The sequence below is a fragment of the Rutidosis leptorrhynchoides genome, chromosome 11 (assembly GCF_046630445.1).
Source record: "Rutidosis leptorrhynchoides isolate AG116_Rl617_1_P2 chromosome 11, CSIRO_AGI_Rlap_v1, whole genome shotgun sequence".
In the NCBI taxonomy this organism is placed as follows: Eukaryota; Viridiplantae; Streptophyta; class Magnoliopsida; order Asterales; family Asteraceae; genus Rutidosis; species Rutidosis leptorrhynchoides.
Window position 1 is genome coordinate 236,732,492 of NC_092343.1, and position 20,305 is coordinate 236,752,796.

At 35.2% G+C, this 20,305-nt stretch overlaps 1 protein-coding gene across 1 annotated transcript; it reads left to right on the top strand.

Moving 5' to 3' along the window:
• The first annotated feature begins 16,316 nt into the window (after positions 1–16,316).
• LOC139875461 (uncharacterized) lies at positions 16,317–16,883 on the top strand. The gene has a single exon (XM_071862797.1). The coding sequence runs from the start codon at positions 16,317–16,319 to the stop codon at positions 16,881–16,883; it is 567 nt and encodes a 188-aa protein (XP_071718898.1).
• The last annotated feature ends 3,422 nt before the right edge of the window (positions 16,884–20,305 follow it).

A 20,305-nucleotide genomic window follows, 5' to 3' on the forward strand; every position in this document is an offset into this window, starting at 1 on the left:
CCGTGGGTCAAGATTAATCTCGACCAATACATATACAATGGGGGTTTTATTTATTTCATTGCAGGTATATTAAACATCTAAAAATGAACCATTAAAATTGAATTACTAACAACGAACTGCTAACTACGGACTAAGGAATTATTCAAAGTATTAAAAGTATTATAAGTATATATATGTGACGATTGTTTAAAAATGAAAATATATTGATATATTATATATGGATAGGTTCGTGATATCAACCGGAGACCAAGTCAAATTATATATATCTTCAAGGCGAAAGTGAGTATATAGTCCCACTTTTAAACTCTAAATATTTCGGGATGAGAATACATGTATTTTATGTTTTACGATATGGACACAAGTAATTGAAAAATATATTCTACGTTGAGTTGTACCACTGGCATACTTCCCTGTAGCTTGGTAACTAATATTTACAGCGGTATTGTAAACGCCAATCCTGTTGATAGATCTATCGGGCCTGACAACCTCAACCGGACTGGACGACCAGTATTCATCGGTTGCACAGTACTTCGTTTCGTGACTACACTTGGTACAGTGTAGTAAGATTTCATATTAAAGGGAATATGCGACATGATTAATTGTTAAGTATGGTTACCAAGTGCTCAACCACTTAGAATATTTTTATTAAACTGTTTATATACGAAATCTTGTGGTATATATATATATATATATATATATATATATATATATATATATATATATATATATATATATATTGCTGCCGGCACTAAACCTATATCTCACCAACTTTATGTTGACGTTTTAAACATGTTTATTCTCAGGTAATAATTAGAAGCTTCCGCTGCATTATGTTAAATTTGAGCAGGATCTTGCGTACGCATATTTGTGTCAAAAATAAAACTGCATACCCGAAGATTTGTGTTGTAAAATATGCTCGAAATCGTGTTGTTATCATTATATGTAAAGTTTGTAAGTCGAAGATTATCGCTAAACGATAATCATCTTTATTTTTTCCAAAGCTTGTATCAAAAATAAGAATCATGGTTTGTAATGTAATATATATGCAGTTTTTCTTTTAAAAATGTCGCATATAGAGGTCAATACCTCGCAATGAAATCATACATTATCTAACACGTTCTTATGGTTAAGGACGGGTTATGACATGTGGTATCAGAGCGGTGGTCTTAGCGAACCAGGTTTGCATTAGTGTGTCTAACCGAGAAGTCGTTAGGATACATTAGTAAGTCTGGACTTTGACCGGGTCTGATTCTAAAAACCATTGCTTATCATTGTTGGTTAAAATTTATATGTAAATATTATGTAGTACTAATGGGTTAGTTGTTATGTGATAGATGTCGGGCTCGAAACTTATTATCACATTCAGCGACTCCGAATCAGAATCTTCATATGGTGTTCCAGTCATTAACTTATCCGATGACGAAAATGATATCTTTGGGGAAGACTCACAAATTCCGGATGAACCAACTATAGAAAAATCGGAAAGTGAACCCGAGGAAGAAAGTGAACCCGAGGAAGAAATACTAGAAATTACGAAAGAAAAGTTCGATCAAGGAAAGAAACGAAAAGCTAATGAATTAGAAAATTCAAATTCCGAGTTTAGTGAGGATGTTGTGGCACCAATTCCACTAGACACTACCACCCCTATACCCGCTATTCCTATTAGTGCTATCCCGGCAGCCAGTTCTTCAGCCCCACCACCAAAATATAGGCAGACAGCTAGGATAAGCGTTAGGCCATTCATTGGAACTAAACGTCCTAGAAAATAGACCAAACGATGCGCTGCCGTATTAAACCATGGGATCATATAATGTTTTGTATAATATTATTAGTGTGGTTTGCTTAATGTTCGTTGTAAGATAAGCATATGTAAAATAGTGAAGTATGAAATGCAATAATTTTCCATGGTTAAGTATTATTTAGATTGTAGTAATTGGTTCTGTACTAAGCTATTAAGTATGAACATTAAAGGGTAGGTACTACCCTAGATATAATTATAAAACGCTAATAAGAAGAAAAGGCTTTTATAATAATACCTAGTTCATATTATTAACAAGCTATAATGTACTATAAATACACACTACATCTATAATATTCCATGTGAATAATTATTTTCTTTCATTAGGGAATGGCGCGATTGAATCGAATGACGGAACAAGAAGTCGAGGACTTCATCAACCAGCGAGTCAACGACAGAATGTTATGGGTCGAAGCTGCAAGAGCTGCTGCAGTTAACCCAAATCCTCGTGTAGGATGCACCTACAAGACGTTTCAAGCTTGCAAGCCCTCATCATTCAGTGGAACGGAAGGGCCGATCGGTTTAACCCGGTGGATAGAAAAGATGGAGACGGTGTTTAAAATCAGCGGTTGTGTTGAAAAAGACATGACCAAGTATGCATCGTGCACTTTACAAGATAGTGCACTCACGTGGTGGAAGAATTATGTGAAGGCTGTAGGAGGAGATGTAGCTTATGACACTCCATGGGAAGAATTCAAAACGATGTTAATCAACGAGTATTGTCCAAGGAACGAGGTTAGGAAGTTGGAAGATGAATTACGAAGTCTGAAGGTTGTTGGTACTGAAATCACCAACTACAACCAGCGATTCATGGAATTAGTTTTGCTATGTCCTGAATTGGTTCCAACCGAGGAACGGAAGATTGAAATGTACAAATATGGTTTGCCCTCAAAGGTTAAGGCAAACGTTACAGCATCAAAACCTAGGACAATTCATGAAGCTATAACCATGGCAAACGAGCTAATGGATCAGGTCATCTTGGATAAGAAAGCATTCACTACTGATGTGAAGGTATCGAGTAACAAAAGAAAGTGGAACGGAAATTATGATCGAGGCAACCAACAACAATCTTTTAAGAAACCAGAAACCACGAAAGGTGCGGGTAGTGGTTCAGGCTTTGGTTACTAAGGACAAAGTCCTTTATTCAATCGATGTCACAAACATCACTTTGGTTACTGTAGTGTGTTATGCACCAAATGTAATCGACAGGGTCATCTTGCTGAAGATTGTAGGGCTCTCGTTATGAATACAAATGGTGCCAAGACTCCTGCCACCAATGCAAATAGAACTGCTTTGGCTACCGTTACTTGTTTTGGGTGTGGAAAACAAGGTCACTATAAGAGCCAGTGCCCAAATCCAGAGAAGAATGTCGGACCTGCACGTGGGAGAGCATTTGTTATTAATGCTAGAGAGGCACGCGAAGACCCGGAGCTTGTTACGGGTACGTTTACCATTAATAACTTATCAGCATCTATTTTATTTGATACTGGTGCCGATAGAAGTTACGTGTGTAGAAATTTTTACACTAAATTGAATTGTTCATCATTACCTCTAGATGCTAAGTACATGATTGAGTTAGCTAATGGTAAACTAATTAAAGCCGATAAAATTTGTCGTGATTGTGAAATAAATTTAGCTGGAGAAACGTTTAAAATCGACTTAATACCCGTAGAATTAGGAAGTTTTGATGTAATAGTCGGCATGGACTGGATGTCCAAAGTAGGAGTTGAAGTTGTGTGTGCCAAGAAGGCAATTCGCATTCCTTGTAAGGATAAAATGCCGGTGATGATTTATGGAGAGAAGGGTGATTCAAAGCTAAAACTCATTAGCTGTTTGAAAGCCAAGAAGTGTTTAGAAAAGGGATGTTATGCTATTCTAGCACATGTTAATAAAGTCGAAAAGAAAGAGAAGTGCATCAATGATATGCCTGTGGCAAGAGATTTTCCTGAAGTTTTTCCGGAAGAGTTGCCGGGATTACCTCCATTTAGATCTGTAGAATTTCAAATAGATTTAGTACCAGGAGCTGCACCAGTGGCTCGTGCGCCATATAGACTTGCACCGTTCGAGTTAAAAGAACTTCAAAGTCAGTTAAAAGAGTTACTGGACCGTGGATTCATACGACCAAGTACTTCACCGTGGGGAGCTCCAATTTTGTTTGTTAAGAAGAAAGATGGATCTTTTAGGATGTGTATAGATTATCGTGAATTAAATAAGTTAACTATCAAGAATCGGCATCCACTACCGACAATTGATGACTTATTTGATCAATTGCAAGGATCATGTGTTTATTCGAAAATCGACTTAAGATCGGGTTATCATCAATTACGCGTCAAAGAAGAGGACATTCCGAAAACTGCTTTTCGGACACGTTATGGTCATTACGAATTTTTGGTCATGCCGTTTGGATTGACGAATGCGCCAGCTGTATTCATGGACCTCATGAATCGAGTTTGTAGTCCGTATTTAGATAAGTTTGTTATCGTTTTCATTGATGATATTCTTATCTATTCCAAGAGTGAGCAAGAGCATGAAGAACATTTAAGGTTGATATTAGAGATGTTGAGAAAAGAACAACTATATGCTAAATTTTCTAAGTGTGCTTTCTGGTTGAAAGAAGTGCAATTTCTTGGCCATGTTGTTAGTAGCAAAGGAATTCAGGTCGATCCAGCAAAAACTGAAGCCATTGAAAAATGGGAGACTCCTAAGACACCAACGCAGATACGCCAATTTTTGGGTTTAGCCGGTTATTATAGAAGGTTTATTCAAGATTTTTCCCGAATAGCTAAGCCGTTGACAGCGTTAACGCAAAAAGGGAAGAAATACGAATGGACCTCGGAGCAGGAGAACGCATTTCAAATACTGAAAAGAAGTTAACTACGGCGCCTATTTTATCGTTACCAGAAGGGAACGATGATTTTGAAATATATTGTGACGCTTCGCGACAAGGTTTTGGTTGCGTCCTTATGCAACGGAAGAAAGTTATTGCATACGTATCCTGACAATTGAAGATTCACGAGCGGAATTATACGACGCATGATCTAGAACTGGGAGCAGTCGTGTTTGCATTAAAGATGTGGAGACATTACTTGTATGGGGTTAAATTCACTGTGTTTACTGATCATAAAAGCCTTCAACAAATTTTTGATCAGAAACAGCTGAACATGAGGCAACGTAGGTGGGTCGAGTTAATAAACGACTATGATTGTGAAATTCGTTATCATCCCGGGAAGGCGAACGTGGTGGCCGATGCTTTAAGCAGAAAGGAACGAGAACCAATTCGAGTTCGAGCGATGAACATAAAAATTCGCATGAATCTCAACTCACAAATCAAAGAGGTTCAACAAGAAGCACTTAATAAAGAAAACATAAGAACTGAAATAATGAAGAAGTATGAGAAGCAACTCGTTATACGGGAAGACGGAATTCGATATTTTGCAAACCGTATTTGGGTACCGAAGTTGGGTGGATTAAGGAAGTTGATATTGAACGAGGCACATAAGACAAGATACTCGATACATCCTGGAGTCGGAAAGATGTATCAAGATCTTAAGACACGTTATTGGTGGCCTAACTTAAAGACAGACGTTGCAACATATGTTGGGGAGTGTTTAACTTGTTCCAAGGTCAAAGCAGAACACCAAAAGCCGTCAGGCTTACTTCAACAACCAGAAATCCCAGAATGGAAATGGGATGGTATTACCATGGATTTCATCACGAAGTTACCAAAGACTGCCTGGGGATACGACACCATTTGGGTGATTGTTGATCGTCTCACCAAGTCTGCACATTTCTTGCCTATAAAGGAAACAGATAGAATGGAGAAACTATTACGATTGTATATAAAGGAAATTGTTTCAAGGCATGGAATACCTATTTCCATTATATCCGATCGTGATAGTAGCTTTACCTCAAAGTTCTGGCAATCACTACAGGAGGCCCTAGGAACTCGTTTGGATATGAGCACCGCATATCATCCGCAAACTGACGGGCAGAGTGAAAGAACAATTCAGACTCTTGAAGATATGCTCAGGGCATGTGTGATCGATTTTGGAAACGGATGGGATAAGTATCTACCATTAGCAGAATTCTCGTATAATAATAGCTATCATGCGAGCATTAAAGCTGCGCCATTCAAAGCATTGTATGGAAGGAAGTGTAGATCACCTATCTGTTGGAATGAAGTAGGAGATCGACAATTAACTGGTCCCGAGATCATACACGAAACGACTGAAAAGATAGTACAAATTAAGGAGAGATTGAAAACAGCCCGTAGTCGCCAAAAGAGCTACGCCGATGTCCGAAGGAAACCATTAGAGTTTCAGATCGGTGACATGGTTATGCTAAAGGTGTCACCTTGGAAAGGTGTGATACGTTTCGGTAAAAGAGGTAAACTGAACCCAAGGTACGTAGGCCCGTTCAAGATCATCGAACGCATTGGACCGGTAGCTTATCGACTCGAGGTACCGCAACAACTCACCGGAGTACATAATACATTTCACGTCTCGAACCTTAAGAAGTGTCTTGCAAGGGAAGACCTCACCATTCCTCTTGAAGAAATCCATGTCGACGAGAAACTACAATTCGTCGAAGAACCAATCGAAATCATGGATCGTGAAGTTAAACAGCTCAAGCAGAGCAACATACCGATTGTTAAGGTTCGTTGGAGTGCTAGAAGAGTTCCCGAGTTTACTTGGGAACGAGAGGATCAGATGAAACGAAAGTATCCACACTTATTTCTCGATGACGCAAAATAGGTACAATTTTAAAATTTCGGGACGAAATTTATTTAACGGGGAGGTAATGTAACGACCCGCACTTTTTCGATCGTTCTATACTTATAAGATTAATATTCACATAAATTAAACCTTACCAACATGATAAGCAATCCAAATTGTTGAGATTTATGTTTCCGAAAAGAGTTTTACACAACGTTTGACCGTCTAGTTTGACCGATGATATCACGAACTATACAATATATGATAATTATACGTTTGTGTATATATATGTATATATACATATTTAACATGATCTAAGGATGTTTTAATATCTCATTTTGTATTAATAACAATAAGTTATAAGTATATTTTGAAACTACTAACTTAAGTTTTCAAAACGATAACCATACGTAACGTTATTTGACATCAATACATATAACCTATAATGTTTATACATATATTGTATAAGTAATGTATTTAATCACTTTTAAGAACTTAAATACATAAAACCATACAAGTGTATTCACAAAAGATAGCTATATTTGAATCCTCATTCCATTTTTCACAAAATTTCTATACGTATATCTAGAGTATTTGTACTCGTACCATACCTAGCTTCTATACGTATTTACTATTGGTATATATACATCAAATCACCACCAACCAGCCCTTGTTCAATGCCTTATGTATAAGGTAATCACTTTTGTATGATTGCAAGACTAATTAACAAGATTACAAACTAAAACTTTGTCCTTGTATACACCCTTGGTCACGTTTTTATAAGCAAGGAAGGATCATCATTTTGATTCACTTTTACTTCAAATCTTTAGCTAAAAACACACACACTCTCAAGAGCCTTAAACTCCATAACCATTCAGCAAGTTACCAAGAAGATTTAGCCATAAAAACCTTACTTAAACACCATAAGAAAACCATACAAAAACACTTCAAGAAATCCTTCCAAGAACACAAACTTACTTCCAATCTTTCATCCACTTCCATCACCCTTTTGGTTCTAGGTTCTTACTCCTCTTTTACATAAACCTTGTCCAAGGAACTTGAGGTAGTAACTATGTTCATAACCTTATTCGATTCATATATATATAGCTATCTTATTTTGTGGTATAAAATTTTAACAACAAGAACATAGTTTGAATGTTTTCAAACTTGTTTGCAAACTAAATAGATCCTTCTAACTTAACTTTTAAAATACTTCAAGACCTGTAATATAACTTAATTATATGCTAATTTAACAAGGTTTAACTTGGTTTTTCAAAGAACACCTTAAAAACTGTTTTTACGACGTCGGAGTGCAACCGGGGACTGTTTTGGGTTGGATAATTAAAAACCCTCTTAAACTTTGAATTGGAGGTTTATTTTCTGGAAAAATGATTTTTACTATGAATATGATAACACATAAAAATTTCATGATTTAATTCAAAGTATAAGTATTTTTAGAAAAATAATCATTTAAGGTTGTTTACATAAAGGAAAATGTTTAACTTCATAAGTTTCACTAAAGTTTCACCTATGCCGTGTGATTTTGAATACAACCTAAGGTATTTACAGTTCATAGTCTTAAAGAGGGACTCGATCCAAGGAGATGGCAAGTTGAATCAACGAAAACGGAGTTGTAACGAAGAAACTATGACCGAAACAAAATCGGATATCCAAGACTAGTTTAACTTCGGGATTAATTGGGAAAAATTAAATAAATCACATATTTCTAAGATAACATGATATTTTATATATATGTACTCATAATTCAATTTTATATGGTTCAGGATCACCCGTAAACAATACGAGAAGATTAATCATAAGATCCCATGTTTGTACGCAACACGTCATTTGACAACACCGGTACTTTATGTACGCAACACGTCATTTGACAACACCGGTACCGTGGGTCAAGATTAATCTCGACCAATACATATACGATGGGGGTTTTATTTATTTCATTGCGGGTATATTAAACATCTAAAAATGAACCATTAAAATTGAATTACTAACAACGAACTGCTAACTACGGACTAAGGAATTATTCAAAGTATTAAAAGTATTATAAGTATATATATGTGACGATTGTTTAAAAATGAAAATATATTGATATATTATATATGGATAGGTTCGTGATATCAACCGGAGACCAAGTCAAATTATATATATCTTCAAGGCGAAAGTGAGTATATAGTCCCACTTTTAAACTCTAAATATTTCGGGATGAGAATACATGTATTTTATGTTTTACGATATGGACACAAGTAACTGAAAAATATATTCTACGTTGAGTTGTACCACTGGCATACTTCCCTGTAGCTTGGTAACTAATATTTACAGTGGTATTGTAAACGCGAATCCTGTTGATAGATCTATCGGGCCTGACAACCCCAACCAGACTGGACGACCAGTATTCAACGGTTGCACAGTACTTCGTTTCGTGACTACACTTGGTACAGTGTAGTAAGATTTCATATTAAAGGGAATATGCGACATGATTAATTGTTAAGTATGGTTACCAAATGCTCAACCACTTAGAATATTTTTATTAAACTGTTTATATACGAAATCTTGTGGTCTATATATATATATATATATATATTGCTGCCGGCACTAAACCTATATCTCACCAACTTTATATTGACGTTTTAAACATGTTTATTCTCAGGTAATAATTAGAAGCTTCCGCTGCATTATGTTGAATTTGAGCAGGATCTTGCGTACGCATATTTGTGTCAAAAATAAAACTGCATACCCGAAGATTTGTGTTGTAAAATATGCTCAAAATCGTGTTGTTATCATTATATGTAAAGTTTGTAAGTCGAAGATTATCGCTAAACGATAATCATCTTTATTTTGTCCAAAGCTTGTATCAAAAATAAGAATCATGGTTTGTAATGTAATATATATGCAGTTTTTCTTTTAAAAATGTCGCATATAGAGGTCAATACCTTGCAATGAAATCATACGTTATCTAACACGTTCTTATGGTTAAGGATGGGTTATGACACCTTGCTACAACACTTTATAGGCAGAGCACCTAATCGTATTATAGTGTAGTTTTTAGTAAGTCCGGTTCGTTCCACATGGAAAGCTCGAGAAGTTTAACGCACACTATATTTATAAAAATAGAAAAATATAAATAGTAGTAGTAGTATTATTATTATTATAAAAGGGGGGTTTTTACCGTTTAATGACCGGTTTGTCGATTTTTAAAACTTAAATAACAGTTAAAACCTAATGCAAAATATTAAAAATAAATACAACTTAATTTAAAGCGTAAAGTAAATAACAATAAATAAAGTGCGATAATTAAAATGACAGAAATTAAAGTACGATAATTAAAAGTGCAATTAAATATGAAAATAAAGGAATTATGCTTATTTAAACTTCCGTAATCATGATGTTTGGCGTGTTTATTTTAGTTTTAGTCCGATGGGTTAATTGTCCTTTGTCCTGGATTATTCAAGATGTCCATACGGTTTTGTCCATAATGGTCCAACGGGCATAATTATAAATGCGAGGTTCTTCGTCAAATTGTCCTTATGTTCGAAGTCAAATAATTCAACTAATTGGGGACTTAAACTGTAACAAGGTCTTAATACTTTATTTAATGAATACACCAGGTTATCGACTGCGTGTATTCCAAGGTTTTAATACTTTGTTAACAATTACACCAATTACCCTTGAATGTAATCCACCCCTGTTTCAATGAGTCTAGTGACTAATAATTCATCCCCGTGTCCGGTCAAATGAACAATAATATGTACTTATAAATATCCCGCCCACCGTGTCCGATTAAGCGTATATGGATATTTATAGATACATAAAATTATAACCTTTATATAAAATTAACGAGGTATCGTTAATTAAATATAAAGCCCATTAAAAGCCCATAGTCTAATTTCCAAAAGTGTCGTTCTTTTGTCCAAACCCCAATTATGGTCCAAAGTCCAATTATCCCATTTTTAGTATTTAGCCTAACATCACGATTACTTTGGTATTAAATAAGCATAATAACGGCTTAGCTACTAGACATTAATGAAAATAATATAAACATAACTTACAGTGGGTATTAATAATAGAGTAATATGGACAGAATTTCGACTTATACAATACTCGCTATCATAATCTTATTATTATTATAATTTAGAATTAAAATTAAAATTATTGTTATATCTTATTACATTAACATTATGATAGAGAGATATAGATATAAGATATAGATATAGATATTGATAATAGATATTGATCGTAGATGGATATATATGTATTAAAAACAGAAAACTCGTTGCTATTTATAGGCGTTCTGGGATTTTGGGCGTCCGCGAGTTGCGGAGGTTTTTGCCTTCGATGGCCGTGAGTCGCGGAGCAGCTGGATACAGCTCACACTTGTTTGTCTTTTAATTTGTAGACATAATAAATAAATAAATATAATAAATAAATAATTTTAAGAATTATTTAAATATTATATTATATTTATGTGCATAGTTGACTCGTAATTTTTACACCGTTGCGTCGCGCGTTGAGAGTTGACTCATGTCCCGGTTCCGGATTTTCGAATGTCCTTGCGTACTATTTTATATCGTGTACTTTGCGTTTTGTAATTTGTACTCTTGTCGTTTTTAGACGTTCCTTATCAATAAATTGAACCTTTTTGATTGTATCTTGTACTTTTTAGCTTTTTGGACCTTTTTGTCTTCAATTCGTTGAATCTTCCTTTTGTCTTCACTTTTTATTATTTAAACGAATATCGCTTGTAAATAGGACAATTGCAACTAAAATCTTGTCTTTCTTGGGGAATAATGCTATGAAATATGTGTTCATTTTTAGCATTATCACCCAGCAACAAAATAGAGGAAGAGGAGGAATCTGAAGAGGAAGAGGAAATGGAAGACGTAAAAGAAACTGAGATAATTCCCTCTCTAAGCATTAAGTATCATGAAGAATTAATGAGGCTTGAGACGGAAGATCACAGTTTAATCATTCGTTTCAAGAAAAATACTGACAAGGTTGAGGTTAAAGATATAGAAATTGACCCTGCAAGTATCAAAGTAGAGAGTCAGAATACTGAAGAAGCCCGTTCATCAGACGAATCCTCAGAAGAACATTATACCGATGATGACGAGGAAGAGCAACATGAAGACATTCTGGACAACTCACACTCTCCAACTGAACCAGATCTAGGGGAGTCGGACTCTTATTTAGATCGGATTCCGATCATATCTACACACGCAGACATGATAACCTTCATCAATGATACCGATGAATTTGAAAATATTCTCGAAGACATCTATAAATCAACAACTGATTACACGCTACGCTTCACGATCAACACTCTTCACGATCATATCTACCGCGAAGAAAAGCAACGAGAGCACAATTCAGTGGTTCACACTATTCTTGAGAATAGTAAACCATAACGTGACTTAAAAGTAAACCATATGCAGTCGGTTGGTGTGATGGTATTGAAGTTGCGAAACACATCAATTAAAGGTTGTTTACTGATCGCCCTGCAAAACATTTCAAATAAAATAATTTTAGCAACTGCTTATGGGTGTAATTGGGCGATGGCGATGTGGTAAGAATCGCAGACGCCCAAAATGAAGTCGCTTGGTGGAAATCTCGGATTTCCTTCAAACATAGATGTTTCATAGACCGCAATCATTCCTTCAGGAGGATTGTTAGCCCTTTCATTCTCAGCAGGAGCAATTGGTATGAACTGATCCAATATCGGATAGTTGATTTTCAATTGCTCGATCTTCTCATCTGTCATGTACGATGAGAATTTATCCGCAGTAATCGCCGGAGAAGACTGAGGAGTAGAAGGAGAAGCCATTATTAATATATGCAAAGATTGAAATTAAAAATGAGTAAGGAGATTGATATTACTCCAATTATATATATTTTATCCCGCAATATATCCCTCATTTCATTCGGTTTTGATGATCATTGGGCCCAAAAGTTGTTTTTCTGCACCAAAGTCTCGGTTTAAGGCTAGAAGCCTGATTTGGTGTAAAATTGACCAAATCCTAATCGAAAATTGCAAAGAAAATGACAAGTGTAGGAAACAGCTCCAAAAGTGCCGCTCCTTGATAAAGAGCGCCGCTCCTGATGATCCAAAGCGCCGCTCCTAAAGGGAAAGCGGCGTTCTCATGCACATTTTGGCTCCATTTTTCATCAGTCGCCAGAAGCGCCGTTCTTAATTGCCAAAAGCGCCACACCAAATATAGAAGCGTTGTTCCTATTTTAAGCCAAAAGCGCTGCTCATGAAGAAAAAGAAGCGCTCCTGTCGCTGATTCAGCCCGAATTTTAAACACTATAAAAGGAAAGAGATAGGTGATTTTTCAAGAGAGCTGCAGTTTTTACTTCGGATTTCACACACAAAACCCTAATTTCATCATCCATTAGAGTTTTAAGGTGGTTTGAAGGAAGCAAGCTCAAGTTTCATCATCATTAGCTCTTGATCTTTCTCTCTTTATCATTTTGGAATCTCCACTTTACTTTACTCATTTTGAAATAATTAGTTGTAATCTTTGTTTTTCTTCATCTAGCTTTGAACTAATTACTTGTAATCACTCAAGATTATGTTTATTGATGTTTCTATGCTTATTACTAGTGTAATCTTTTCCATGTTTAAAATCATTTGTGTTTGATTATCTATGAATCTCTAATGCATAGAATTAGCCCTTAATCTATTGAATGAAATTGTTTTGAATGAAAATACATGAGCTAGTATTATTGTGTTAGCTATGTGGTCCATTGCTATGATTTAATATTGGTTTTACTTTGATTACATAGGTTGATTAGCTCTCTTAGTGATTTGAGAAGTGAATCAATTTGTACTTCAACACCTTAGGTGATCTAGACAACTAGAATATGGATTTCAAGTGATTGTGTTTCTAATCTAAGTTGGTTTTTAATTAACCTTTGTTCAACATAGTGGTGTTTAACTATCTTAAGTGATTTTGATAGTTAAAGAAGGGTTTTAAATGATTTCAATCTGAGCATAATCTCAATAATCAACTCATACTTAACTTGATCTTAGGATACCATGCTTATGTGGATTTGCAAAAGCATAATTTGATTAAGGTTTGGTAGTAGTAGTACTAAACATTCACTAGTTCAAACAACTAAAGTGATATCAAATTGGGTAGAACAAGGGCAATCCAAGCATAGAGAGGATTATATAAGTGAACACTCTTTGTCTTATTGATTCAATCTCATTTCTTAGTTACTTGTTACTTGTTACTAGCTAAGTTTAAGTTTGTTTATTTGAAAAAGTTTAGTTGTTAGTTAAAATCTATCGCAAAACCCCCAATCAAACAAACCCCTAGGATAACTATTAGTTTCAATTATTCAACTTACACCGCTCTCTTGGGACGAACTTGATAAGAATACTTACATTAAGTGCTATAATAACCGGGTTCTAAGTGCTCGATAGTTGTGCGTGCTTATTTGTAATATTTGAATTTTGTATTAATTTTGAGGGTTAAAGATGTATTGTTCCCCACGCATCAACACTTTCTTGGCGCCGCTGCTGGATAATGGTTAGCTAAGTTAAGTTGGGTATTTGGTTTAAGCTTTTAGTTATTCGGTCCTTTTGTAAGGATTCGTCCTTACAAAAGTTACTTTTATTGTTTTTATATATTATTTGTATTGGAAAACCGTTTGTGTTTGTGTTGTCATTGAAGGTTAGGTCTTTTAGTGTATGAGAAAGAGGTCCCAAAAGGATCAAGAATTCACACATCCATTTTCTGACCCGGAAAAACACGTGCATGGGGTTTATAAGCGTAGAGAAGAACGGGATTTAAGGAAGCATATGAGGTTTTGCCATTTTGTTTGATAGAAATGGACGGAGAAGAAGAGGGTAATCCGACTTTTAGTGGTATTCCAGTGAATGATGAAATAGTAAATGATCCAAACGACACTCCAATGTGGAATGTTAGGTTGGTGGCACAAAAGGTTGTGCCTCCGGCTATTACAAAACCACCAATTGAAGTGGATTATTGGAAGATCGAGGGTAACTTTTTCACAATGATCAAGGATATGTTCTCTCATAGGTTGATAGATGAGAATCCTTTCGAACACATTCAACACTTTAACAATATTTGTGACATCTATAAAACCAAAAACGTCTCCTATGACGCTTTTAAACTAAGGGCATTCCCCTTTACACTTCAAGGAGAAGCAAAAACTTGGTTAAGGAATTTTCCATCCGATTCTATTAAGTCTTTTCAAGATTTAACCGATGCGTTTATCAATCACTTTTTTCCCACCTTCAAAGGTGGAACGTTTAAGAATTGAAATCAATGGGTTCACCCAATGAGGGGATGAGTCTTTGTATGATGCGTGGGTACGCTTCAAGAAGTTATTAAGAGCTTGCCCACCACATGGTTTGACTAAGAAGGAGTACATCAACACGTTCTACCGGGGTACTAATGCTTAGACTAAGCAATATCTTGATTCTTCTTCGCGTGAAGTGTTTATGTACAAATCACCTAATGCGGCCGAAATTTTATTATAAGACATCTAGGTTAATACATACGAATGGGCACCTTCACCAAGAGATTTGACAAAGAAGAGTGTAGCTCAAGTGGTGAGTGATGATGGGCAAATTACCTTAGCAAGCTTAAACAATCAATTTCAAATGTATGGGAAAGAGTTGAAAAAGCTACAACAATCGATAGTCGCGATGCAAGTCGATTGTCAAAGGTGCGAAGGACCACACCTCACCAAGAATTGTCCCCAAATCAATCAATGCAACCACATTGACTTGGACGACGTTCCTATGAATTCGGATGCGTGAATTATATGAGTAATCAAAACTTTCAAAGGGGAGGAACTTCAAACCAAGGCAATAATTCTTATCAATCGAACCAAAGCTATTACAACCCTAACCAAAAACAAGTGTCGTTCAACACTCAAACCAACGCACCACCCGAATTCACCAACTAAAACCGCAACCAAGGATACAACTCAAATTACAACCAAAATCGAGGAAACAACTTTCAATCCCAAAACCAACAAAATTACAGCAATCAATCTTACCATAACCAATCCAACCCAAGTTACCAAGGAAATAAAAGTTATCAAAACCAAGGTTATAGTCAACCACAAAATAACCAAGGTTACATTCAACAAAACCAACAAAATCAACCAAACAACCAACCTTTCCAACCTTAGAAGGGACTAGAAGAGATTATGCAAAACTACATTAAGAAGGTAGAAACCACCGAAGTGATTTTATTGAAGGAACATGATTTCTTGAAGCAACAATTAAAACACCAACAAGCCTAATTCCAAATCCTTGAGAGCACCGTTGGGAGACTTTCAAGCCAACTTTCTTAAAGACCTCAAGGCACCTTGCCATCCAACACTCAAGTTAACCCAAACACCTACAACAATAACCGACAACAAAACCAAAACAACAACAACACCACAAGGGTCAATCCTATTAAAAGCAACAACAACCAAAACCCTAACTACCCAAACCGAAATGAAAACATCAATGCCATAACCACTGAAGCGGTCTAACCACTCAAGGAGTTGAAGATCCCCAACCACAACCTTTTATCACCCAAGAACCAGTACCAAGCTTCATTGAAGAGGAAATCGGTGTTAGCAAGGAGAAGGGTAAGGAAAAGGTTGACTCAACCGGGGTCAATGGTAATGATGCTAAGGGTAATGATGAAAGGGGTAAGGGTAAGATTAAGGAGCCTTTGAAGGTTACAAGGCCGATTCCATATCCAAAAGCTTTAAGGAAGGATAAGTTAGTAGCTCAATACTAAAAGTTCCAAGATATGATGACAAATGTGTCGGTCAACTTGCCTATCACCGATGTGCTCAAAGGGATGCCCAATTATAGACTCTTTATCAAAGATTTAATCTCTCAAAGGGGTAAATATCATGAGGAAACATCTTTCTTTATTGAAGAGGAGTGCAATAAGATACTTGCATCAAGGCCAAGAATCCCTAAGAAGTTAGGCGATCCGGGAAAATTTGTTTTCCTATGTAATTTCGGTGAATCGGAAGTGTTCAATGCACTTGCCGACTTGGGAGCAAGAATTAACTTAATGCCCCACTCACTTTATGAAATACTTGGCCTTGGACCTCTTAAACCAACTCAAATTCATATAAGATTGGCCAACCATTCGTTTGACACCTCTATTGGAATTGTCGAGGACATCTTAGTTAGCATTGACTCCTTGGTGTTCCCGGTTGATTTTGTTATCATGGAGATGAGGGAGGACCTTCAAGTCCCCCTCATCTTAGGTAGACCATTTCTTGAAACCACCGACACCATCATCTTGATGCCACTACTACATTTTGGCTCATTTAGAGCCCGTCATTTAGACGTGTGCACTATATAACACGTCTAATTTATCACACGGAACACGTCTAATTAACATTTTAACAAAAAAACACTGAACACGTCTAATTAATATTCACAACACGTCTAAATAGATATCTTCAACACGTCTAAATAAGTTGAACACCTCTAATTGGTAACCACGTCTAATTATTTTTACCGGGAATACCTCTAATTGACAACACGTCTAAAAAATATTCCAAATAACACGTCTAATTAACAACACGTCTAATTATGTATACCAGGAACACGTCTGAATGAAACAACAACACGTCTAATTGGCAACACGTCTAATTAGATTTGCCGGGAACACGTCTAAATGCTTAACACGTCTAATAAGTTTTAAAACATACGTCTAATTAGTTTGTAACTAACGCCTTTAACTGTGACACGTCTAAATAAGTTAACGGGATATATATGTTAACGATCTCCGTTTAATCAACCTAACCCTTAAAGTTCTGTTAATGTTAGTCTACCGAAACTACCGAACACGTCTAATTAAACAAACAATGTAACGGGTTATTTAGGGTTCCATATTGAACGGGGTTAATAAACAAACACGTCTAATTAATAGGAAGTTAGTTAGTTACAGAAGAGTTAGGAAATAATTTGATAACTAGGAATGGATTTTGATAAGTATATATAATATTATAAAATTTTAGATACCTTAAATAAATAAGATTATTATTGAAGTTATAAATAATATAAAATATAAAAAATCTTTTCATAAATATAAAAACACACTTTTTTTAGTATTTTTTTTCGGCTTGCTCTTGTTTGCTTGTTTAGCTTTGTCACAGGATTCAAAGATAATGGAGACTTCAAAATCATCAGAGGTAATTCAATATTTCTTGTTTACATGAACGTTAATAATATCACATGATTCACACATGTTTGAATCAGGTTTATAAATCAGGTTTATAACACATGTTTGATTGGATCTATAGCATAAAAATTTGACTATATAACAAACCATGATTCACACGACTACCCAACACGATTGTAGACGTGTAGTGCAGAACTGGACAAAAAAATGACACACAACCATCTCACTGTTTTAGCATGCCATGATTGACACGATTACACAACACGATTCTAAACATCATACAACACTATATTAACAACATATAAACTTTATTAACATCATATAAACACACTATATATGACCTATAACATATAAACCCTTATTATGCAATGAGAGAAAGTTTTACTATATAGTAACAATAGGCAAACACAACCTGATAGTAGTAGCAGACCCAACCGAGTCAGCTTAAACAAAACCTGGATAATAACTCAACGCTATTTTTGTTGAAGTAATAACAACTCAAACCCTTGTTAACAAAACCTGGATAACCTGATTATTTACATGCTGCACACTATGGCAACCAAAAGAAAACCAAACATATAAACCTAGTCTAATATCTATATCCCTAATTCAGAAACCAACCTATGTTTAGTGAAGTAATTACAACTCAACGCTCACTCCAATTTAGGAAAAAACCCATGAGGTAGTATACATGTTAAATCAGACCCAATAACCAATATGATAAGCAATGTTGACCTTATAACCACCTTAAGTGGCAATCATAACCCAAAGTAAAATCATTACCCTAATCATAACCCTAAGTACAGTTGCATTGGCAAATTACCATAAATAAAGACAGTTATATTAGCATATCAAAACTTCATACAAAAGGAGCATCACAAATATTCATTAGCTCCAATAAAAAGTAGAATCACAAATATACATTAACAAACATAGTTATAGTAGCATCAATAGTATTCATCACAAATTACAATTTGATTGGATTGTTCTCACTCATACATGTTCCATCTTTGACGAAAACGTTTTTTGAAAGCTTCTATAATAAGATTCTTTCAGACTTCCTTCTTCTTGGTGGAGGACTGGGTTTCATTCCTAAATTTGTTAGCTCTGCATCAATATGTCTAATCAGTGGATCTTGCTCTGTATTACCTTCTTCATTAACATCTTCATCAAGGTCTTCTTTTTTGTCTTCTTCCATCAACATTTCTTCATCAACATCGTCAGAAAACTCTGTCTGCTTCATTAACCTTTTTAAACACTCCATCTTTTATTTCTCGAACCACATAATCTTCTTCTTTATCCACATTTTCTTCTTTGTCTTCGTTCATCACCATTGGGACATCATTATATGAAACAAACTCTGCATCTTCTTCAATCACTTCATCTTCTTTTTCATTGATGTTGTCATGAACATTTAAATTTTCATCAGGCTTTTCTTTTTCAACATCCTGTTCATTAACAAACATGAATAACTACATGTAGTAAGTAATTTGAAAGTCTAGAAAAAAACAAAATTTAGTTAAATCAGTTACCTTTATATGTTTCGATTGTTTCACTAAATTTTTGGTGAATTTCTGATGTTGAACATCCTTTTCATCATTAACATCCTCTTCATCATCAACATCCTTTTCATTATCACCTTCCCATTCATCAGCACTGAAATGTCCCATTCATATCAATTATAAATGTTTCATATTAATTGATTTCCTTGCGAGGTATTGACCTCTATATGAGACGTTTTTCAAAGACTGCATTCGTTTTTAAAACAAACCATAACCTTTATTTTATCGACAATGGTTTAAAAGACACAACTTAGATTATCAAATAATGATAATCTAAAATATCACGCTTACACACAACCATTACATAATGGTTTACAATATTAATATGTTACAAAAAAAATAAATTCTCGAATGCAGTTTTTTTTAAACAATATTATATAAGCATGTTGACTCCAAATCTTGTCCTTAAATTAGCATGCAACAGTGGAAGCTCTTAACAATCACCTGAGAATAAACATGCTTTAAACGTCAACAAAAATGTTGGTGCGTTATAGATTTAATCTATATATATCAAATCGTAAATAATAGACCACAAGATTTCATTTTTATAACACATCTCATATCAGGCATTTCGCAAACTGCATAGAGATAAAAATCATTCATATGGTGAACACCTGGTAACCGACCTTAACAAGATGCATATAGAATATCCCCATCATTTCGGGACTCCCTTCGGACATGATAAATTCGAAGTACTAAAGCATCCGGTACTTTGGATGGGGCTTGTTGGGCCCAATAGATCTATCTTTAGGATTCACATCAATTAGGGTGTCTGTTCCCTAATTCTTAGATTACCAGACTAAAAGGGGCATATTCGGTTTAATAATTCATCCATAGAATGTAGTTTCACTACTTGTGTCTATTTTGTAAAACATTTATAAAACTGCATATATTCTCATCCCAAAAATATTATATTTTAAAAGTGGGACTATAACTCACTTTCACCCATTATCAATTCGTCGAGAATTAGACTTGGCCAAGGGTTGATTCACGAACCTATAACAAATATATACATATATATTAAAGTATGATCGA

What these genes read in the sequence shown, in the direction of transcription:
- LOC139875461 (XM_071862797.1), top strand. Translation starts at nt 16,317, where the DNA reads ATGACAAATGTGTCGGTCAACTTGCCTATCACCGATGTGCTCAAAGGG.